The 23,112-nt window shown below is 41.0% G+C and overlaps 1 protein-coding gene across 3 annotated transcripts in view; it reads left to right on the forward strand.

Moving 5' to 3' along the window:
- Positions 1-23,112, forward strand: part of Znf521 (zinc finger protein 521) — a 269,597-nt gene that overhangs the window by 242,209 nt on the left and 4,276 nt on the right. For all 3 annotated transcript variants that reach the window (XM_063231828.1, XM_063231826.1, XM_063231827.1), the window contains one exon: positions 599-714. In XM_063231828.1, coding sequence (XP_063087898.1) covers positions 599-714 — 116 coding nt within the window. The remainder of the gene's footprint in view (positions 1-598; positions 715-23,112) is intronic.

The raw sequence follows: 23,112 nt of genomic DNA on the forward strand, positions 1-23,112 counted from the left end.
ATAGTATGTCTCCCAGGTAAACTGTTACACAGTCTTAGGGCCTTGTTTTGTAGTCATTAAAATTGAACATGTTTATATTATTGAAACCCTTGCATTCAGTGTGTAGGTTGAGTTGATCTTAAAGTATCCAAAGAGAATTTACCTGCCGTTCTGTTGTACATTTATAGACAGTGCCCCGGAGTAGCTGTGGGATATAATTTTTAGCATTAACACATTTAAATAGAGAACAGTTTGCCAGCTATAACTTTAGGCAAATACAATAAACAGGGTTTTGGCATCTATGATTTCTTAACCTATGGATTGCTGAGAAATAAGAGTCACTTCTTGCCAGCCAGAGTTGTGCATTAGACGATTTTCAGCTTTATTTTTAAAAATTTATAGGGAGCAGGGCCTCCATAAACCATTACTTGGGAGCTGTTTGGTTTCAATTGGGTGCTCAGTAGAGTGCATCTGAACAAAAGCCAGAGACATAACCGTGAGTGTGGGTTCCGTCTCCCAAGGTGTGTGGCGGTCAGTCACAGCCCGCAGGTATTGGTCAGCAACGAAGAGGATCTGAGAAATAAAATAACCCAGGTGCACCACTCTCTTATCGTTTCAGTGTTTGTTCAAGCAAATAAGTTGCAGCAACACATTTTCTCTGCCCATGGACAAGAAGACAAGATCTATGACTGTACACAATGTCCGCAGAAGTTTTTCTTCCAAACAGAGCTGCAGGTAATGTTCTCCTGAGGAGGACCAGGCCTAAACCCAGTTGCTATTCTTACAGGGAACAAGGGTATTTTAAATGTGGATTCATAGTCTCAGTCACCCTGGGCCACCATGATGCTAGGAGTGTTTAGGGGCAAAAGAAAAAATTAGAGACCAGATTAGTAGACACCAAAGTAATTTTGCCTCTGGCTGCTGTCAATCATAAAAAGAACTCGAACAGACCCATAATTGGACCTTCTGACCTAGTGTGAGAGGCAGAGAGGTCAGGTTTATTGGACTGTGGGATCATTCACCTCGCTTGTCACAGCTCATTCTCCCAAATCCTGTTTTATTCATGATCTGCTCCCACAGGGTTCCTAGCCCGACGGATGTCCAGGCTGTTGTCATTCTGAGGGTCCTAACACTGGGAAGAAGGGAAGAGGGGAAATATGTGCTCTTGTCCAGGACGTATTCCTTCCAGTTGATGAAATGGAATAATTATTCTTAAAACAACACCTCTCTAGTTGAAAATGTCGACACCCAAAGGTGTTGGCTTTAGCCTTTAGTAGCCCACTTACTGGATATGTGACTACTTCTCTGAACAGCAGGAAAAAGTAAACAAGCCTCACACAGGACTGCTAGCAGGTGCAAATGGAATAATGGCTGAAAATAAGTGTTTGGTTATTTCAATTCTTCTTAGCAATAGACTGGTAATTAGAAATGTAAGTCAGGCACCTGAATTTTATTCACGAAAGATCACCTTTCATAAAGGTATAATATCTCTTTGTTTCCTGTTACTTTATCTGGGGAATGGATATGATTTTCTTATCCTTATTCACCTGATGAAATGAAATGAGTAAAATGCATTTTCTTCAATTTTGTCAATTCCTATGGAGGATAATGGAGCTAAACTTAAAATTATTTTAATTTTGTTTTGTTTTGTTTTTTGGTTTTTTGGTACCGGGGATTGAACTCACAACCTCCTGCTAGCCAGGCAGGTGCTTAGGGTGCTGAGCTAAATCCCCAGCCCAAAATTACTTTGTTATTGTGAAATTATAATTAATGATAAAGTGACTCACCTTGAAATGGGGGATACTATTAGTTATTTTGAACCCCTGGAGCAACTAAAATAGGGCTGATCTGGTTACCTAGTAGAAGAAAGTCTAAAGGTTGTAGAGCCCACCTTCTTTGTCTCCACCCGCACAGGAACCTGGGGCACCTGCGGCTCCCTAGGCTATGATGAACCCCCATTTATACAAATTATACATTGAAATATGAAATTTACAGTTTGTCTTCTTATCATTCTGTATGTGAATGCATAAGTAAAATAGATGAACATTTGAATATATTTTAAAAACAGGTATGCCCATTGAATTGTTACCTTAGGTCAATGGATTAAAATTATTAGTTACTATCTTACCCATTATCACTTCTAAAAAATATTGTATTCATCTGTTTGCCAGTTGAATATAGAACATAGAGCAAGTTAAGCTATTGTTTAAAAACATATTATTAAAAGGATTTAAATTTCTGTTTGAAGGAATATTACACTGTTGCTGAAGTGAGTGTCAGGAAATAGCTGAGTTGGAGTCTGTTTCATGAATCTATAAAAAGTCATATATATTTCAGGAATCTATAAAAGATTCAGTCACAAATCTATAAAAAACAGTAGTGGTAGTGCTAATTAGTAAATAAACTATGAAGCAGAATTAACTAAGTAATAGTTTACATCGGAATTATACAGATTGTGTAGGAACTGATATCTAATATTCTTGGAGTTTGCAATAAACCTCCGCTTGTCTACTATATTAGTAATTTCTAACCTTCAATTACTATCATTAAAGGAAGCCAGCACTGTGGCAGCCGTGGTCTCTGACCCATTGTAGGTAAAACAAGATTAAGCAATGAAACACATCCTTCTGGGCTCCAGGTTTCTTTTTATAATTTACTTCAGAGTCGCATGTAACACATGGTATTCATTCTTTTCTACAAGCGGTTCCCAAACTCTCCGATTTCAAGAGGACTTTGCATTCTCAGGAATTATTGAAGGTCACAGAGAACTCTGCTTTATGTGGTTACTATCTATTGATATTCTCCATGCTAGAAATGAAAATTGAGAAATGTGTTAAGTGCAGGAGACAGCACATACTCTCATAGTGGTTAGGTGATGTCATCACACATAGTGTGGCCTCTAGAAAATCCTGTTCTTCACTTTTGAGGTAATGAGAGTATAAAGAGCAAATACTGTATGAAGACAGGTTCAGCTCTGCAGACCACCTAAAAGTGCCTAGGAGACCACAGCAGTCCCTGGGCCACCCTTTGAGAATTGCCAATTTCACTATAGCACACACAGCCCCTAAGTCTTTGTGACCTTACGAAGTGAAACATCTCTCGAAGCTTGTTAGATTCATTCACATTGTGATCTGGGCCCAAACAAGACTCATTCTGTAATTCAAAGCTATAAACATTACTTTTCTAGTCCTACAACTTAAAATCATATATATTTTCTCTTGATATGACTGCTCTGGTTTAATATGTGGAGCATTCTGTAGATAAGAACAGTGCTTATGGTTAGTATGTTATTATTATTGTGAATCTGAGATGAAATATTGACTTTGTAGTCAATATTTCACAAAGCTATAATCCACAGTCATGGGAATATCTGTGTAGGTCTATTTGCTAAAATGCCCAGTAACAGCAGTGGCTTTGGTTTCAACATATTGAGAAAAATGGGTCAGAAATTTACTTTAAGTTTTGGAAGTGTTTTCATTTTTATGTGTTAACCTTAGAGGTTCCTGGTTCGGTTCACTTGCTTTCATTATCCAAATTACTTTAGAGGATGGAATTTAAATGATTTTAAAATATTTATTTATCTTGTTTCTTGTATATAAATTGGGAACAATAAATATATGAAAAAGGTGATGCAGCTTTGTTAATTGCTAAGATGAGGGAAGAAATCAACTAAAATTAAGGTGACAATAGAAAATAATGACAGGGTAGAAAAATGAGACCATTGCATCAGCCTACTGTGGCTCATACTTTAGTCTGTAAAATAAATGTAAATTTTAAACCATGTGAACTCATCTATTTTTATGTCACTAAAGTTCAGAAAGAAATGCTTTTTACTAAAGTTAAATGTCCAAGAACTGAAATCCTATTAGTGATCTTAATATATAGAATTTATTTGCCTTTTATATCTGGGTAAGAATAATATGGTAAGCTTAGAATGTGCATTTCAAATTGCTCAGTATCATCACCATAGAGCATCTTTTAATGGCACATAAATGATTTCATGACCATAATAAAATAATTTATATTTATTTCATTGTTTATCCCCAGATGAAAACATGAAGTCCTTTCTTTTATATGTGGATAGAAATGCTTGTTGGACATAAAATTTATATACAAATGTATATATGTGTTCACACACATAAAGAGAAAGAAAGGCAAATTAAAACTATGTACCAACACACTTATAACATACTGTGTGTAAAATATCCACATGTACTTGTGTATGTACACACACATATGCACTTAGTTACTTTCCTTTATATTGCCTATATGGCCATTGGTTTAGGAAATTCCCCATTGCACACTACCTTCAGGAGATTAATCCCTGAAGCACCATCCTTTGGACATCACCAGCCACCTCTCTTGTCAGAGAATGAAGCCTTTATTTTAATGAGACTTTCCATCTAAGACAAAGAACAAACCTTTTGCCAGCATAGAGGCTATGCTTCAAGTAATGCTATGCCTTGCTGACTGAAAGATCTAAATTCCATCCAGAGATATAGTTATTGACATATCATGTATAATTCTGAGCCAGATACCAGTTTGGCAAGTAAATCTAATCTACCTACCTCGTTGGCATGAGGGCAAGTGTGCTTTACAGTAAAAGTCCATTATTTGAACAAAATAAACAGTTTATTTTAAAAGTGAATGAACATGTTCAGTGTTTCACATGTTTTCCTCATAGACCTCAGATTTTTTTAGGCAGAACTTAGGGAAGCTGCTTCAAGAGAGGATGACCTGATCCAAGAATAATATCCTACAATGCGTATTTGTATCCACAGTGGTTTATACAGGTGTGAGCAAGTGGCGTGCTTATAAAAATATGTTGAATAGGCCACTTTCTTCCAGCACATGAATTTCTGTTTAATTGGTGCCTCTAGAAAAATCTTCAGTTGGATGGCAGTGAAAACACCCTCCTCCCACGATGTGTCCACTTAGAAACTCCCTTCATCCATTCCATTAGGAACTCAGTCAAGATTGAGAGAATCTCTACAGTAGAGTTGGAGCAAATTGGCTGAACAGTAGGCTCTGGGAGGCTGATATTTCCGTTCCTTTAGTATCAAAGATAATTGTGATATTTTATTCTTCCCTGCATTAAATCATAAATGTAATATTTTCCACATCCAAAATACAGTAGACATTTGACATTCCAAGGGACAGACCAAGACTTTCCAGATCTCACTAAAGTTGAAATTTGTCACTGTCTCTACAGCTGTTTCATTTTCTTCTCAAATCACTTTTCTACCACATTACCCAAGGTTGGTGCTTATTTTTAACACCACAGTTTAGTGCATAAGGGTTACGATCTTATTTCTGAAAGTGACATGAGTTAATGCATATCGGATGGAACATCCAGGACAACAATGCAACGTTGGAATGTGGCTACTGGACAGCTCACTGGGCCCTCACTGACCAAGCTACTGGCCCTCATCCAGCCCTTCTGTGAAGGCACTACAGATGTATGTCTCAGAAGGTTTGAATTATACATGCCGAGATATTCAAGGGTCCTTGTTGACAGTCAAAAATCACAAATGCTAAAATTCATAGTGATGCAAAACACTCTAGGAAAATACCAAAAATGATTAGGAATATATCTTATTTATAGTCTACTAGCAAAACAAGGTATGCATGTAAATAACTCTTGGATAGGGTAATAAGATAATCAATTGTTAGAAGCGTTCCAAGAGAGGGATTTATTCTCCATCTAGGAGAATTACACAGGAGAAAGCTGGCTAAGAGACACCCATTGAACAATGCCTCTCTGGGCCTCATCCTGCATTGCTAATGCTTTTCCAAGTAAACACAATCAAGATTCATCATTATTTGGAAATAAAATCTCTATCCCAGACATTACAGAATATTCTTCAGTTCTCTGTTTTAGTTCACTGAGATAATTTTCCAGTTAACCTTACTTTGACATAGTTTCATGTTAATTGGTAAAATTCTTATTTGTAAACATGCATCTTTTGCACATGATCTAGAGCCTTGCACTTCTTTGTTTCCTAGCATCAAACCATAAAATTCAGTTATTACGTTGGTCTTCAGAAATGTGTTTTAAACACTGTGAAAACTTCCTACACTGATGGAAATACATGGCTGAAAACAAAATAAAACAAAAAATATTGCCTTGCCCCTCTGTAAAAGATGAGGTAGGATCTGGGTGTGGTCTGAAGAAAGGTTCCTTTAGGGTTTTTGTTTTGTTTTGTTTTTTTGTTTTCTTCCTGAGGAGGCAAACAGGAAGAAATGTTACAGTTACAGTTCACAACAGGCCCCAACACAGTGTACTGCTCTGCCCTCCAGACCTGTCCTCTCACAGTTCTCCTGTATTTCACCAGAGCTTAATTTTGATTTCTCACAGAAGTTAAAAATTCCTTCATTATCACCAGAGAGTCACGACCCTGTCCTGCCTTGCCTCCTGTCAGGTGTCCTCCTTCGAGGCCCCAGCTGGAAATATTTGCAGTCACCATGCCTAGATGTGGCATATCTGGGGCTGTCTATGTGGAGGAGCGGCACACTTGCCCTTCCTGCGTGGGGTGGGCCATGCCCCTTGGCGTCGTGGTCCCTTAGATCAGCTGCATGGTGCCTGCTCTCCATGGTGCCTGCATGGCTTCTGCTCAGCCCCTAAACACCCCAGGGAGGCTCTGAGAATCACAGGAGTATAAACTGGGTTAAACGAGTGCATGGTTCTGGAACTGGCCCACCACATACCTCTCCTCATTTTGTTGTTTTGTGGGCCTGCAGGGCTTTGGAAGCAAATTGGTGCTGGGGCAACTTCCACTTAATTTGCTCAGTGGTTAAATTGATCTATTTTTTTATTTGATCGAATCTCCAGGAACCAAATCATTTGCATTGATTTATTGACTGGCGCTATGTTTTCACCATTAGTTTTGATCACTTTCAGCTGTTAATATTGGATAATTCAATCAAGATTGATTGGCCTTACCATTGAAGGCAGAAAGTTAATCACCTAGGACACAGAAATAGGGCATTACTAACCTAACCTCAGTTGGACTATTATCCCCCCTCTGTCTTTCTCTCACTCTCTCTCCTCTCTCCTGTTTCTCTCAAAAAGGTTTTTAAGCAAACAAGGGACTTTGTAATCTTATAGCATTTATATTACATCTGAAGGTGATATATTTTTACTTTGCTTTTCAGTAAAACTACACCTAGAAGTTAAGCACCCACACAGAAAGATAAGCATGACTCTCACAGTGAATTCATTTAGGTTAAACGAGTAAATGCGTTTTCAATTACCCGTTTTGTACCAATAAGTGCCTGATCGGTGTGTGCATGCTTGGAGGCACAACCTGGTCTCACCTTTTTCTGAATTTGACCCTCACTGCTTTACCATGTGTCCTGGTAGTTAAATTTTTGAGCAGCAAGTGGTTAATATGACCGAAATAAGGGCAGTGGAGGTGATTGCAATAGAGAAAAACACTTTATTTGAATTGTTCTTACAGGCACCCAGCTTGATTTTAAAATATTGTCCATCCATTAATTTCTTGATGTCCTTATCAATGAGTGGTTTTTGCTATTAGAAGACAGCACACCACCTCTTTGTTCTAGGACTCTGTTCCTTCCTCCAACAGCCCTGTTGTTAGCGAGCTGCCATTACATTATTTTTTTGTCTGGCCCAGAGTTGACGACAGATGGCCATCTCCGATCTGCCATCAGTGCGACTTTATGGAGCATCCAGCTAGGGTGTATTGAAGAGCACTGTGGCCAGTTCCACAGCCCCCTCCCTCCCCACCCCCTGGAAGCACTCATCACCTCTGCCACATTCTGCTTTGGCTGGGCTTTGCTGGCCCTGCCATCTTCCACGACGCCAAGACAGCCTGCTGCCACCACTCAGGAAGATCTGCCTCCAACAGGAGTGAAAGACCGCAGGCAAGAGTGCCCGGCAAAGACTGAGCTGTGTCTCAGTGCCTTTGCAGTCTCATCCTTCAGAGAGCGCTGGAAACCCAGATTTCTAGAACATTCTGCCATCCAGACAGGCACACACAACTCCTGCGTGTGTTCCTATTTTAGACGTCTGCTCCACCCAGAGATCGATTTCCTCACATTAACCAAGACTGAGTGCCAAGAATAGACCCTTTGTGTTTACAAACTTTTATCTGACTACTGGGAAACAGCACTTCCATATCCAACTGTTGTGACAATTAGGGCAAGAGAGATGGTAATCACAGACTTTAACTATCAATCCCCTAAAAAGAGCAAAGAATTCACTCTAACATCTTCATGCATGGATGTGGCCATCCCTTGGACCGCAGCCTGTAATGTGCTGTTCTGTGCATTTGGGGCAAAATTGATAGGCTGCCCTTGATCGGGTTTGCTAAGGCAAGGCAGCTTCAGAGCCAAATGTGTATTTTAAGAGGAATTCACATTTGTATCCTTTATTGTTATATTTGCAGCGAATCTACAGCTCATAACAGGCTCTGCCCTGCAGCTATGAAGGAGCAAGTTCCCCTTATTGGAGAGAGAGCAGTGTTCTGTGAAAGGCTGAGGTGGGGTAGGAGAGATGAATGGTGCTTAAAAGCACTGCTCACGGTGCTGTCATTTAGAACTACAACTCTGAGGTTCTAAATGGGAGTGAAAGGCAGGGTAAACGAGTCCTTTTTAAAACTGGTGAAATTTCAAACTGCCTAAAATAACAGGTCTCCTTCATTGAGAAGTTCATTGAATGAGTAAGCAGATAACTCACTGAGCAGGAGCTGCTCATAGGAAGGGAAAGCCCTTAAGGTGATTTTCCCTGGCTGGCCAGTGTGGGGGTGGGAAGGATGTGTACTGGGTTCTTCTCCCCCTCCCACGTTGATGCATCTCCTCAGTTGGCCGAAAACTACTGCTCCCTGGACACGCAAGGCACCCATCAAAGATTTCCTGCCTTACATCACCAAAACTTAATTTTATAATTGTCTGACTGACACGACGAGGCACATCTGCTAAGCTTGTGTGCCTTCTAGACATAAAAAAGGCTACTGTGATACCATTAAATATCAGCAGTGTACCGCGCGGTGCTTTGAGTTTATAAGGGTGAAAGGTCGCTGTGCAGGAAAATGGAACGGTATATTGCTGTGAGACAGGCACCAAGACCTCACTCCCATACTCAGTTTATAATTCATGACAGTACTGGTGGGAAGCCCTCATCCCTCCGTGGAGTTAATGCGTCTCCACTGAAGCTTGCTGAGAGCACCCTGCATCCCCCCCACCGCCATCTGTGCACCACTTCTAAGCAGCTTCTCTCTCTCTCTCTCTCTCCTTCTCCCTCCCTCTCTCTGTCTCTCTCTTCTGAGATCTCTTGGTGTTAATATCATGTGACTCTCTGTCTCTCTCTTCTGAGATCTCTTGGTGTTAATATCATGTGACTGCTTCCAATTTCTAAAGGTGCTTCTCCAAAACAAACCAGAGCTGTCATTTAGCTAGGGGAAGACATGTGGTAGGAATGCATTACCACGTCATTTAATGTCTCGCTTTGAAAACGTCAATTAAAAAATAGAGAAGCAGCAATTGCCATAAACCCCTTGATGAAGCTAAGAGCCTAGGTGCGATGCCAATCACGTTAGTAAATATTCCATGTGGCCCAAGGCATGGGAGGCCAGGGGTGCAACACAAAGTACATATAAATATCCAGGTTCACCCTATTCCAAGTTAAATTCCGTGTCCAGAAAGCGGATTCATAGTGAGACCATGGTCCTGAGAAATGCCTGTCTGCTCTCACCATTGACCTGGGCCAGCCTATGAATGCCATCCCAGGCCCTACACGTGAGGATCTGTGATGTGGTGCCACCCACTCAGGACCTTAACTAACTGCCCAGGCTGTGCAGAACTCCAGTGACAACAGCTGGGGTGGGATAGCTGCAACGGAAGGAATGGAGATGGCCACACTCATTGGACACATGTCCCTCCCTCCTCCCTCAAATGCCTCACCCCCGCTTTCTGCCAGGGAGCCCAAAAGGTGATGGGACACGCGGAGGATATGTGTTAAAATGTGGGCTGGATCACTACATCACTTTTCGTGGCTGACCCCAGATTAATCTGTAATGTTTCCTAATACATGCTCTTCACACAGTCCGCTGTCAGTACCCCTTTTGAAAAGATAAATCAAATCCAAGGCCTGAAATACCAGCATAGAAATTTAAGAGATGTGATGCCATAGGGGACCCACTGTGTTATAAACTCCAGAATGGCCTTTTGATGCACAGACTCAAGCTAATTCCAAAGAGGCTTCCAAAGGACTGCCGTGCAGTGAGGGGTCACAGGGCGGCAGCGGCACCCACTCCTCATGCAGCCCGGGTGTAATTGGCTCCGTCCCCATATCTGGGCGGTATTAGTCACGTCACCTCTCTCATCCTCCCAAGGAAAAGTAGGGCAGGAATGGCTGCACTCACTGTCCAGGTTTTCTTGGGTGAAAGATCACTTCGAGATGACACAGCTGAGTAGTCAGCCTGAAATCCTGGTTGGTATTTTATTAATTTTGCACCAAGATAAATCCTGAAATTCTGACAAACTCCATGACAGGTGAAATTCCTTCTTGCAGAATCTTCTCAGCAAGAGGCTGCTCATTTCGTTCTGTTCCGAGGCAGGCAACAGGAGGGCAGCTTTATAATCAGCCCTCAAAGGACCCCCAGCCGCCCTGGAGTCTCGGGCTGATTGAATAACTCCTGGGCCTCTTCCCCTAGGCCTCCATCAGCGGGGGTCCTGTGGAAAGCAATCTCCCGCAGACTGGCACTGAAGTGAGCTTTAAACCACCATTTTCTGCTCTCCAGAGGAGCCTGGAGTACTAAAAGATAGATGGACTGCAGATATTTTATGAGAAACTGTCAGAAGAAGAGCAGAGTAAATGTTTTTTTCTTCTTCTTCTTTGACTCACACACTACATCACTGTTGAATTTCTCCCAGCATCTTTTTACATTTAAAGTAAGAAATTAATTGGTTGCTAACCTTTAATCCCCCCACCCACCCTTCTTCGTTGTCTTCCTCCGTTTGGGGATTTTTTTAATTCTTAAATATTCACACAGAGGCCCTCTGCTTAACCACAGTTGCAGAAAATCAGTACCATTTGCAATGAAATATTTATAATGACAGAATGAAAAATTGGATTCATTTTCTGGACTGTAGCCGAACAGTCTGCAACTTTGCGCAGCATTGTTTAGCGTCTCGCATTCCTCCCTTTTCGTTGGAGTCATTTTGGAAAACATACCCCATGCGCGCTCACCTCGGCGCTGGAGGGCTGCCTACCAAAACACAGAGCCTGGCTCCATCGCGCAGAGAAAAACAGAGGGGAAGAGAGCGTATCTGTGCGTGTGCTGTTCTGTGGGGGGCAGGTGGATGCGGCCGTAAAGGGTGGAGAGGATGTGAGCTCAGTGAGAGGAAGAGCTGGGAGAAGTTGACAGAGGCTGCAGGAGGCAGTGGGGCCCGCACTGTGGAGCGATCTGCAAGCCATGGGATCTTGGGGCAGATTTATAGGCAGATGGAAGGCAGAAAAGAGGCGTGCAAATATATGTTACATGTCATCTCGCACCTTCGTTTTTCCCTTTAGTGTTTCCTGCCTAAGCTTCCTTTCCACGTGACCTTCGCATTCAGAGCTGCTTTCCTTCTAACGGGGTTGATTTTTGCATTTTTTAAGAGATGACAGACAAAGGATTTGGCTAGGACAGCCCAACATTGTATTTGAAACAAGTCCCTTTCGTAAGTACAAAGGCCACAACACAGCCTTTATTAGCGGACTGGGTTTGATTTGTAGCAAGGTGCTCAGGAAGTAAATGTTGGTCCATGAAACAAGTTTCCAGGTACCACTCCAAAAGCAAAAGCGCCTGACTCTTTCTTCTCCCTCCATGAAAGTCCATAGCAGAGATTCTGCCACCCAAGTGTCACAGACAGGCTCCCTCTCCAGCCCTCTGTATTAATCTGGTATATGCCCCCTTCTGGAAAACTGGGCTCAGTTAAGTTTGGTGGGGTTTTACGTGTGGCATTTTTCCAAGTGTAAACAGTTTCTAGTTTTCAAGCATGAATAAAATAGTCTTCAATTGAGATCTGCAAGGTTTCATTCACTGAATCTACGTGTTTCATTGCCAATTCCACAAGATCAATAAACCATTTTTATTATATAATAAAGACTGCCTATAATTTAATTAGCTCCTCCACTTTTTCTGATTAGCCCTATGTTATGCATGGGGAGGAAAAAGTACAACTTACCTTTACTAATCCATTATATTCCTTGGATATTAAAAAAGCTTTCTGCACTATAAGATGACTATATGAGGATAATATGAAATTCATTCCAATGCTTGTTTATCATAGGAGCCTTGTGACTCACAGCATCCTGCATTTTGACTTTAATATTCACAGCTATGTGTCAGTCTGTCCTCTAGCTTGAAACTCTACAGCACCTCTGTCTTCTAGCCAGCACCAAGAGTCCCCCAATTGGATGAAGTCTTCAAAACTTTGTGGCACAGACCTTTGACTTCCCCTAGGAAGTCATTTCCTCTAACCCCATCGTTGGGGTACCATTTTCGGGGGTTCTCTTTGAAACAGAGTTCAGCATGAATTGGTAAAACCCCTGAATGGAAAGGGGCCACTTTTTACCAAGATCTCTCAGGACCACACTGGGTAGCCCAACCTGTGTGTGACACTGAGTTTCTTAGACGCCTGGTGTTTTTACACAGGCTTCTTAACACATCTTTTCATGCATGTTTCCCCCTTAAAAATGACTTTGAGAAATACGCGGACCGTTCAGCATGAAATGATGTGTGGTCTGACACAAACTTTCTTGTAGCATAGGCATCTAGCCTGAAGTTATTTGACAATAGCACTTTTACAATTCTCTGATTCAGGGGAGAAAAAAAAGCTTCCTTAAACGTGTGTGTTTTAGGATCTGCCAGTATCTTTGCTCCAGCGTGGATTCAGCAGATTGTTTTTTGCTTAACCCGTAATATTACTTTCTTTCTTGAAAGCCAAGGTTAAGAGGAACAGTTTTTTACATTAGTTTTTCAACAATTTAGGTGAGTCTGAAATATATAGCGGAGTAAATGGAACTGTAATAGTGGAGTGTTCTGAACCGATCTCTGTAGCCAGGAAAGGAACACTGAATAGCATTCATTTATGTGCTGCCAGATGTATTTCTGCATGTGACACGGCTTGCCCAACTGCTTTGAATGGGTTTTTGTGTTATTAAGCAGACTCACAAGAGCAACAGGCCTCCTGACAGAAGTAAAGAGCCCTGTGACACAGGTCCTTGGTGAGGGAAAGTCGCACCGCCGACCATGTTGTCAGAAACAGACCCGCCACAATGCAGACTTTATATTAATATCTGCACTAACAACTCTGGGAATATTTCTCTTCCTCTTGTCCAGCTCCTTCTGTGTTGTGGCTGGGTTGCATTTGTGTTTGAAGTGCCAGGCGGTTTAATGAAGTTATTCTTTTATAAATTTTGCAACACGGAAGCAAGCATGAGGGCTTTAAATTAGAGTAAGTGCCACTTCTGTGTGGCAGGTTCCTTTGAGGACTGATTAGAATGAGGCCTCCCGTTGCCTGGGCCTTTCTGCAAGGCAGCTTTGCCTTGTGTACTTGTTTACCAGGCACCTTTGAATTTACATGAGCATGCACCGGGCGTGCTGCCTGGCCCTCTGCTAAGTCAAAGCTGTCTTGTTGCCAGGATCATGTTAAATACTTCATTTTAAAGAGTTATTTTTAAAATTATATTGCTTTATCATAATGAATTCAAATTAACTTGGAGGAGCAAATTGTATAAGGGTGTGAAGGTTACAGATGACTCCCTCCATAGCTACAGCACATCTTTGTATGGGAATGAAAGGGCTGTGGGTCCAGTAGCTCAGGGTGCTATGTGGAGTGAGGAACTGTTCTCTCAGGGACCTAGAATCAAAGCAGAAGTGCCCAGGAAGTGGAGGGGAAAATGGGAGGCTCCTGGGTGACTTTCTGAAATAAGAAGCGCTTCCTGGGGGCGCAGAAGATGGGGACAGTGCTGCCATTTTACGCCCTGAAACACTCTGAGAGGAAATGGTGGACAAGAGAAAACACAAACATATCTTAAGACAAGTTTCAGGCCAGACGTGGTGGTGCACACCTGTAACCCCAGCATTCACGAGGCTGGTGCAGGAGTACCACTGAGTTTAAGGCCAGCATGGGCTATAGAGAGAGACCCTGTGTCCAAAAAATTTAAAAAGCACACTTCAATCAAGAATAAGCAATATTCTCAATCATTCCTAATTTTCCCTTTCCCATTTTTTTTCAGTACTAGAAATTGAACCTAGGGCTTCACACATGTAAGGCAAAAGTTTCCCAGGCTGGTCTTGAACCTCCTGCCTCAGCCTTCCTTGCAGCTTGGACTGCTTATTAACGTGTGCCTCCGTGCTCAGCCTCCCAGTTCCTTCTCTCGGTACCTATGTGAATTTGCTGATAAACAGGGCTGTTTGCACAGGGCAGGGAAGGACAGAGACGGTTCAAGAAAAGAGACTTGAAACTGTCTATCATACACAGAAGCCCAGAGCAAAGAGCTTAAGAAAAGCAAACAAGCAAGGGAAAAGTATGAATGTGAAGTTTCCTCTCCAAGCTTTAAAGCAGGATTTTTTTTTTTTAAGTAGGAGGTCAACAAAATTGAACTGTGAGAGATTTACATTTTAAAAGGACTTTCTGGATTTTAAAATAAGGGATAGTTGGGATTCCTTCAAATTGCATTTCCCATCCTGGAGTGTTCCAGAGGAACAGAAAGATGGGAACCAAACACTAGGGACTTTACCTGCAGAATGGAGGACTTCACATGCACGTGTGTAACACAGTTCTGATCTGCACAGCACACACATTTGCTTAGGTATGGAATACAGGTGGCCATATGCATGCCCACACACAGGACATGGCTCATATGTAACACAGTTTAACGTGGGAATCAGTGTGTCAACCTTTGACAAGCAAATACTCTAGAAGGGAAGAGTTTGGTTGTTTAAAGTAGGGAAAGATGTTTCCTGCTATACTTAATGATTTATAACATGTTTGACTTACTCTTCATCTGAATGTGCCTCCTGCAAAGTGTGGCAATGATTTTAAGAAAAGAAAGAATGTACTACAAGGAAGTGACAATTCTTTTGCTTTTTGCCCAAGTTCAGTAAGCTATTTTTCATAATTATTGGAATTCAATTGTAAGGAATCCTGTTCCTATGAAGTGGAAAAGCAGTCCTGGCTCCTTCCTTTCCCCACAAAGGTTAGCCTTTGAATATAAATTACAGTGCCCTGTGCCTCTCCCATTCTAATCAGATGACCTTTTGAATCTGATGGACCAGCGTTTAAATCCTAAGCCTGCCAGTCAGTTTTTAAATCAGTGTCCTGCTCCAACATCCTCCAGTCCCTAACTAAATTTCAGTGGATTTCAAGCACACAAGCACGGTCCATAATTCAAGTGAGATCTTGCAGTTGGGGGCAAAACACCCCAGCTTGATTGCGGGATGTTGAGTCAGGCAAAGTGACCATGGTTCGTTTTGATAACAAAATCTTTTAAAGAACACATTCCGGCATTCAAAATTGAAGAGAAAAGGTAAAGAACAGGAAATCTGCAATATTTGTGAGAGGGCATTTCTGAGCAATTATCAATTTGAGGCCCATTATCTAGCGCTGCTTACCACACCCAGCTGTTAAATATTTAGCAGAAGTTGTTTCACAGCTTTGGACTGGGAAAGGGAGGCTGAATATGGCTTCACATCCAAAGCCAGCGGTGTGCACCTAAGAGCCCAGCCGTGAGGAAATTTGTATTCACCCAAGATGAACACATTACAGCGTCAGGCAGGCCTCCTCTTTTTCTTCCTCCCACAGATTTATTTATCTTTAAGGTATCTAAAATTAGAGCACGAAGAAGGAGCACTGTTCACGGATGTAAAATTGGAAGAAGGTCATTCTTAACCTTGTTTACAGATGTTGTAGTTTAGAAAGCACCAGTGTAATAAATTAAACATTACAGGGGGAAAAAATTAAAGCTTCACAACTGGCACACGGACACATCTGTCTGGGAGGCAGTGACTTAATCCCTGAATATCTTATTAGAAAGTATCACCTATCAAAGCTTATGTCCCACAGTAAGCTGGGATCCTGCAAATTCCAGAATAGGAGCAGGATCCTTATGCCCCGGCCCCTCTCAGTTTGCTTTCTTTGCTGGCTTTATGTATTAGATTTAAATTTATGGTTGACTCCTTGCAGGGAAACAGCTCAATTTATTATTGTCTTTAAGAAATCAACTCTGTACTTATAATACATCTCTCAGTGGCTGGGGGTTTTTTGTTTTGTTTTGTTTTGTCTTTGGTTTTTGTTTGTTTGGTTTGATTTGTTTAACTTATTCTTCTGACTGGCATTGTTTTGGACTCTCAGTGTTGCAGTGCCTGCTGTTGTTATTCAAAAAGGGAAACTTTTGAACCTGTGCAGTATGCAAAACAGATAAGGGTCAGCTGACAACTATAATGTTACTGCTGTTTTCAGATTCTTCATAGGAACAGGAGCTGTCACTGTGCTAACGTTTCCCATACATGACCTAATTGTGCAATTTGTCCTTTTTAAAGAGGGGATCAAGTGGCTTGTTTTATTTCTCTACGATATTGGATTGTTAAAATACTAGGAATTATTCTACATTCACAACTTGGCAGCAACATTATTTAAGCACCTTGTCTTTACTCAGACTTCTGAAGACAAATCTCAGCTAATCAGCTGAGTATCCTTGCTATATTGTAAGTCTGTCAAGGGCTTTTCTGGGACTCTCAGCTTCCCTCGTGTTCTTATCTCTATTCAGTCCCTTCATCCGTCTCCTGACCAGGCCAGTGCAACTCCCCTGGGAACACAGAAGGTAAAGGGTACTCACTCTATGTCTTGCAGAACCCTGTCCCTCTTGGTAAATAGTGTGGTCCGTGCAGTGAGTATCCTTTATCCCTGTAGCTGGCCCAGCCCAGCCCAGGGACTGAAATACTCCTTGCATGAACTCCTTCATACCTGAAGCCAGTTCAGTTGCTGGACTAGCCAGAAGACCATGAAAGTGGATTTAAACACTGGAACTTCATTCCCTTGTCTCCAAAATAAGTTACTGCACCAGATCCTGCTAACTCTGCCTACCCCCAGCTTGGACCATGACCAGAGACCATGTCTCTGCTGCTCCAGTGATTACAGGTTGCAGGTACTCCTGCCTTGGAACCTAGAGCAGCAAACTGAGAGTGGTGGCTGTGGCTCTCTTTCTTTCAAGGCAGGTATTTGTTTACAAGACCTTTAATATTCATTTCTAGAGTTAATATTGGACTCCTTTTATATATTATTAAATTCCAAGTATTCCTAAGGCTGTGTTGGCTAATGCCACTCAAATACACTCCCTTCGTTCACTGGTGGTAAATGGAAGGGTTAAATAAACTATTCCATGAGTGGACATTTCTAGAAAGATTTGGTTCCTCATGCAGTTCTATTTAGTATATATCTCCAAGAGTCTTTTTCACAACCTGGACAATTGCCCACTTGCCATGTAATACAGTCCCTGTGGCACATATGTGTCACTTTACCGTGCTTTTATTTGGTTTTCTTAGTGGGGGAGATGCCTCATAGACTGAAGATCAAGTAGCATTATTCAAGCATGGTATGGCAAGCTCCATGTGTTTTCAATACAAAGAAAATTCAAAACAATGATATGTCTTGCTTGTTCCCGTCTGTTCCTGAACTTGATCTCTAAGTTAATATCCGGTAAACCTGTCAGTGACAAGACAGGTCTATAATGACACTGCCTTGTTATAGCACTCAGCTCAGTGCACTCCCGAGGTTTACATTTCTCCTACCTCTTAGCACTCTTCTTCCTACTGAAACTCCACAAACACAAAACTCTTCCCATCTGTCCTTTACTCATGCATAAATGTTTCCAAACAGTAAAGGTCAGTGGTCCCCAACAGAGAGTGATTTTTTCCCCCACCATGGCATATGTGGCAATACCTGGGGATACCTCGGGTCATCACAACTGTGCAGGTATTACTAGCATGTTGTTGATACAGGATAGGAAACCTGCTAAACATCCTACAAGGCACAGAATAGCCTTCTGGAACTTCACTTCCAGAATCGTGAATTTTCCAACACTAAATGATACTAGAGCTGTGGATAGGAAATGTCCCAGACTGTCCCAAATGTCCCCAAATGCCAGTAGTGGTAAAGTTGGGCAAAGCCTACTGAATTTCTTAAATCTATTTCATTTCAAACTGTCTAAAACCCTGCATGTGAGTAGTGTGTGTTTTATGTAGTGACTTTGACTGTGTGGTGTATTGTTTTGGATAAGCTAGAATAACCATATACTGTGCCTAAATCAGCATGGCTTCCGAACATAAACTCATGGGCACACCAGTGTCCACACACTGCAGGATAATAGCAGATCCTACTTTCTGTGCTCAACATAAATATCCAGAGGACGACAACAAAAAATGTCCTTTGCTAAGATTTATTAGAATATGAAATCATTTCCTATGGGAGATATGATGGGAACTTCATTACCAGAATCATTTAGAAGTGTCCTGGAATATAAACTCTGTAAAACAATTCAGTTCTCTTTCTGCAAGGAAACAAGCTTAACCTGATTGTCCTTTTCTGTCCTTAATAGCTTATGTTTTTCTGATCACTTCTGATGATGCCATTTCACCCTTTGCTTTAATATAGTTTGTTGTCACTCAGAAAATACTTAGAGATGTCAGCCCACGCCCATGTGAACCATTAAATGTCAAAAGAATAAGCTTCAGTGTCTCTGTAAGTTCATGGTGATGACATTACCCTATGAAAAAATAGAGGGAAATCCTGTCAGTGCAAACATGATCATAAATGCAGCATTCAAGGCATTAAGGAGAGGAGCAAAAGCATATCATGACAGACAGTTTCAAAAATGCCACTGCCATGTCATAATAAAAGAGTTGAACCTCATTCTAATAAATTCTTCAAATGCAAAAATTATGAATCAGATTTCTTGGGTATGAGAAACCCATTATGTGTATATTTTCCTTTCTTTCTTTCTTTTTTTTTTTTTTTTTTGGATTCTTAGAGTTCTTTGGGATGATAATATATATTTATCTTTTAAAGAATATCCATTAGCTGTATCTCTCCAAATATGAGTGTCTATAGATATATCCTTGATGTTTACCAAGCAAGATCTATAAGAACAGGACCCCAGGTTTCCTCAGCCAGGAAAGATATTGCTTATTAAATTAGTGAGTTCTCAAAGTCCATGTAACTATAAAAGTATTCACAATTTTCAGTTATTTGGAAGTGAATTGCTATCTCTCTTGAATTACCGTCTAGAATTTATACTGAAGACCCAAACAACATAGTGTTGGATTTATACTCAACCCTTCTCCCTGGAGTTTCCACTGCCCACAGCAATACCTTTCCTGGCTAAGGAAACCTGGGGTCATTGTGTTTGTATAGACTTTGCTAGATGAATATCAAGGATATATATGTAGACATGCACATTTGAGATACAAGAGATATTCTTTAAAAGACAAATATATAGTATTGTTCCAAGGTGCTTTGCAAATCAAACACAGAAAAAACACACACACACATAATGGGTTTCTCATACCCAAGAAATCTGACTCATAATTTTTGTGTTTGAAGAATTTACCAGAATGAGGTTCAACTTGTGTACTTACTAACATCAGCTGATCTCATTGGTCTTATTCAGATGCTTAAGGGGCCACCTTTTGCCATGGTGGCTATCTTGTCTCTAACAGGTTGGGGAAATAACCTAGAATCCTGTCATCATTAGCTGCACACACAGAACTATTTTACTAGCAGAAGTTGAGAATGAAAGAGAGAGGGTAGAAATGTAAAAATCTTGATTAGAAAGTATAATTTAATAGAACATATATTGAACCAAATGTATTGATTAATGTAGAAGATATAGTACTTATATTGATTCAAACCAGAGATTTAGTACTAAAAGCTCTAAGCCAAAAAGCTGTTGCAGATTGCTACAAAAGTCAGTTTAATGCCGTCCTTGAGAATGCCTTCACAAAGAAATTCTTCTAATGTTTGAGGACTAGGTAGAATGTGGTATATGTCAGTCTGATCCCGGAGGGTTTTATTTTGTACTCTAATAGCTGTTAGGAGCCTACATTATATCCAAGGAGTAATTTTCCTTAGGGGTGCCCGGCTCGCTTTGTGTCAATATTCTAGCATTTTAAGTCACGTACAGTATATGCTTCTGGGAACAGGGAAGGAGCCAGCCAGACTCATAATGGTCTGCATTCATTAATAAAGGCAGCAGCTTCTGTCCCTCCATTGCCCACTACGGGGATGCCTCTTTGGCCTTCAGGGACCCGTACAGACACATTTAAAGAAAGCTTTATTTTGAGCGGGCAAGAGATGAAATGTAGGACTTGCAGGCATTTCCTAAGTCAGCTATATGCCCGAGCACAGGGTGACCTTAAGGGGTCAAAGAAGAACGCAGGTCAAAAGACTTATTATCCAGCCTGTTGGAAACCAATTGCTTTTGTTTAAAAAAAAATAAAAATAAAAAAAGCAGCAATGCTTAAAGGCGGATAGTAATACAGAACTCTCTTTGCAGCCTGTAAACTGCCCGACTGTATGTGAACTGGAAGGTACTTCTTGAAAAATAAGAGCATACTGATTATCCTCAGTGTTTACAGATACAGTTCCAGCCCGAGTGATATAAGGGAGGGTAATACAATTAGTTAATCAGTGATGATTGATTACGGATGTTTGTGTTCTTCAACTAAAGAAAAAAACAACATACTGCCACAGCGCTGTCACCATCTGTTGAAAAGATCAGCCACATTTAGTCTTTATATTTCTTTATTTCTTCTCGCCTCGCATTGTTTCTAAACTGCGATTGCCTACTATTTCATCTGGTTGGAAAACATCTCATTTAAATTGAATATAACCACAGTTTAAATTCGAGATTCTGATGGCACAGGGAATTAGTGGCAAGCTTGTTATTTATTTACTTTTCAGTGCTTTCTTAGAAAAAAACAAAAGCATGCTGGCTATCTTCTCTAGTTTTCAAAGCTTGTCAGAATTTGTTTGAAACAAAAGGCTGTAAATACACAAATCATGGTAAAAATGATGAACATCTCTGAATCAACAGATTTCACAAAACTCCCATTCAAAAGCTGTTTTTATTTTTATTACCACAGCCACTTAACATTTCGTTGATGCCAGCAGAGGATTACAAAGCCCAGACAGATGTGATCTCTGCCAAAGAACTGGAAAAGTTAGGGCAATCTGCAGACACAGATTTGGGGGTTGGAATTTGAATGTTTCTGTCCTGGGAAGGTAGATGGCCCCCAGCTCTGCCCCAGGCTTTCTCCCGAAGTTAACTTCATCAAAATCATCTTCATGGCCTCCAAAGGTCCAAAAATTCCAATTCACATCAAGATCACAGGAAACTAGGGCCTTACCAAGATGGCAAGGTGAACCATTTCGGATGATCCTGGGTTTTTATTTTTATTTAAAAAATATTTTTCTTGGATTGCATTTAAATAGGATTAAACCATTTGGCCAGCAACTGTGGTCAGCCCTCAGAAAGAAGGAGGCTGAATTAATCATTTGTTAGAGTGCCAAGCCCAAAATGAGAATTCCACTCTTGTAAAATGGAAAGCATCTCATATTTTAAAAGAAATGCATGGTGCTAGAAGAGAATTTTTAAGACCCTCATCTGTTTTTTAGCTTTTGAAGCTTAATTTCATATGTACAGACGAAAAAAATTTTTTGAGAGCACATTCCTTCCAAATGGGGCCCTTTACAGTTAAAAAAAAAAAAGTGTTTTTGAAACCTTGCTATTAAGGTTTGTACCTAGGCAGAGCATCTTTTAGACTTTAAGGTAGATTGTGGATTTGATTTTTTTTAAAACGCAAACCCCCCTCGTGTAAAACAACTGTTCATAACTGGGATTAATGGTTTGTAATTTTCAGTTACTTAGACATGGGGTCTCCAGGAGATGGCTTTTTGCAGAGTGGAATATGGCTCTCTGTGGGATTACCGAAGTTTTCTTCTCTCCCACTTCCTTTGCTGTCATCACCCCCACCTCTTACGATGTTGCGCTGATGTTCTCCTCGATTATGTAAAACACTTTCCCTTCATTGGAACAGATATTTTTTCTCATAACCTGTCATTGCATTAAAGTACTTTGGGGACTGTGAATTGCTGTGTAAAATTGGTGAGATTACCCACTGCTTTGTTCTAGTGGAGTGGTTTCCTCCAGACCTAAAGAGCTAAAACTCCGGCACAGGCAGGCTTTTGCTGAAGCTTGGATGGCGGGCTTTCCACTTTCTGCTCCTGTGTGTTTGTGTCCTCAGGGGTCTCTGGACTTGCTCTGTGGTATGGCCAATGGCCAGGGCCAGAGCCATCTATGCCTCGGAGCCAACCTTCTCCTTTTGCTCAGAGCTTCTGTTGTCTACCTTTTAACTTTCCACTTGCATCTTGGCTCCCTTTCCAAAGAAATGATGCCTGTGTTTTTAATAACACAAAAGTCACTGAGCGTTCTCATGAGCAAATTACCACTTCTCTTCTGAGAGACTCTCTGGTCCTCTCCAAAGACTGACTTCACATATGTTCTCTCCAACACCAATCCCCTCAGGTCAGCCCTGTAGCTGGGCTATACTCTCTCCCTTCCTTCAGGATGTGAAATCATGCCATTTGTATTTTCAGTGGATCTGGAACTGAGGTGTGAGAGAGGAAAGCAACAACGTCCCCAGGGATCCTTAAAGGTGATGGGGACACCCCTGGAGGACTCATCAGAGTCATCTAGATTTCCTCGCACCAGCACAAGTACTCACATTCCCCAAGAAACTTTGAAAATTACTGGTGGGCAGCCAGGCTTCCAGGTACCCTGCCATGGCCCTCAGGATACCAAAAAAGAATAAGGTGTGGTACAGAAAGAGATCTCAGTGTCATGGAGACATTTCCCCCACGAAGAAGACTTTGTGCCTCTATCATTTTTCATGCCATGTTTTGCATTTTGGTATATCAGGGTTCTTTCCTTTTTATTTAAACTAGTGAACCACAAACTCTGCTCTTGTTCTTCTTGAAAAGATTTATATTTTCTCTCTTACATGCAAAGCTTAATTCCTTTATACAAGTGACATTTATGTATTTGTTTATTTCTTTGTACTTATG

This window comes from Cavia porcellus, unplaced genomic scaffold (genome assembly GCF_034190915.1).
Source record: "Cavia porcellus strain 051 isolate PalLab524CR breed Dunkin Hartley unplaced genomic scaffold, mCavPor4.1 scaffold_20, whole genome shotgun sequence".
Taxonomy (NCBI): Eukaryota; Metazoa; Chordata; class Mammalia; order Rodentia; family Caviidae; genus Cavia; species Cavia porcellus.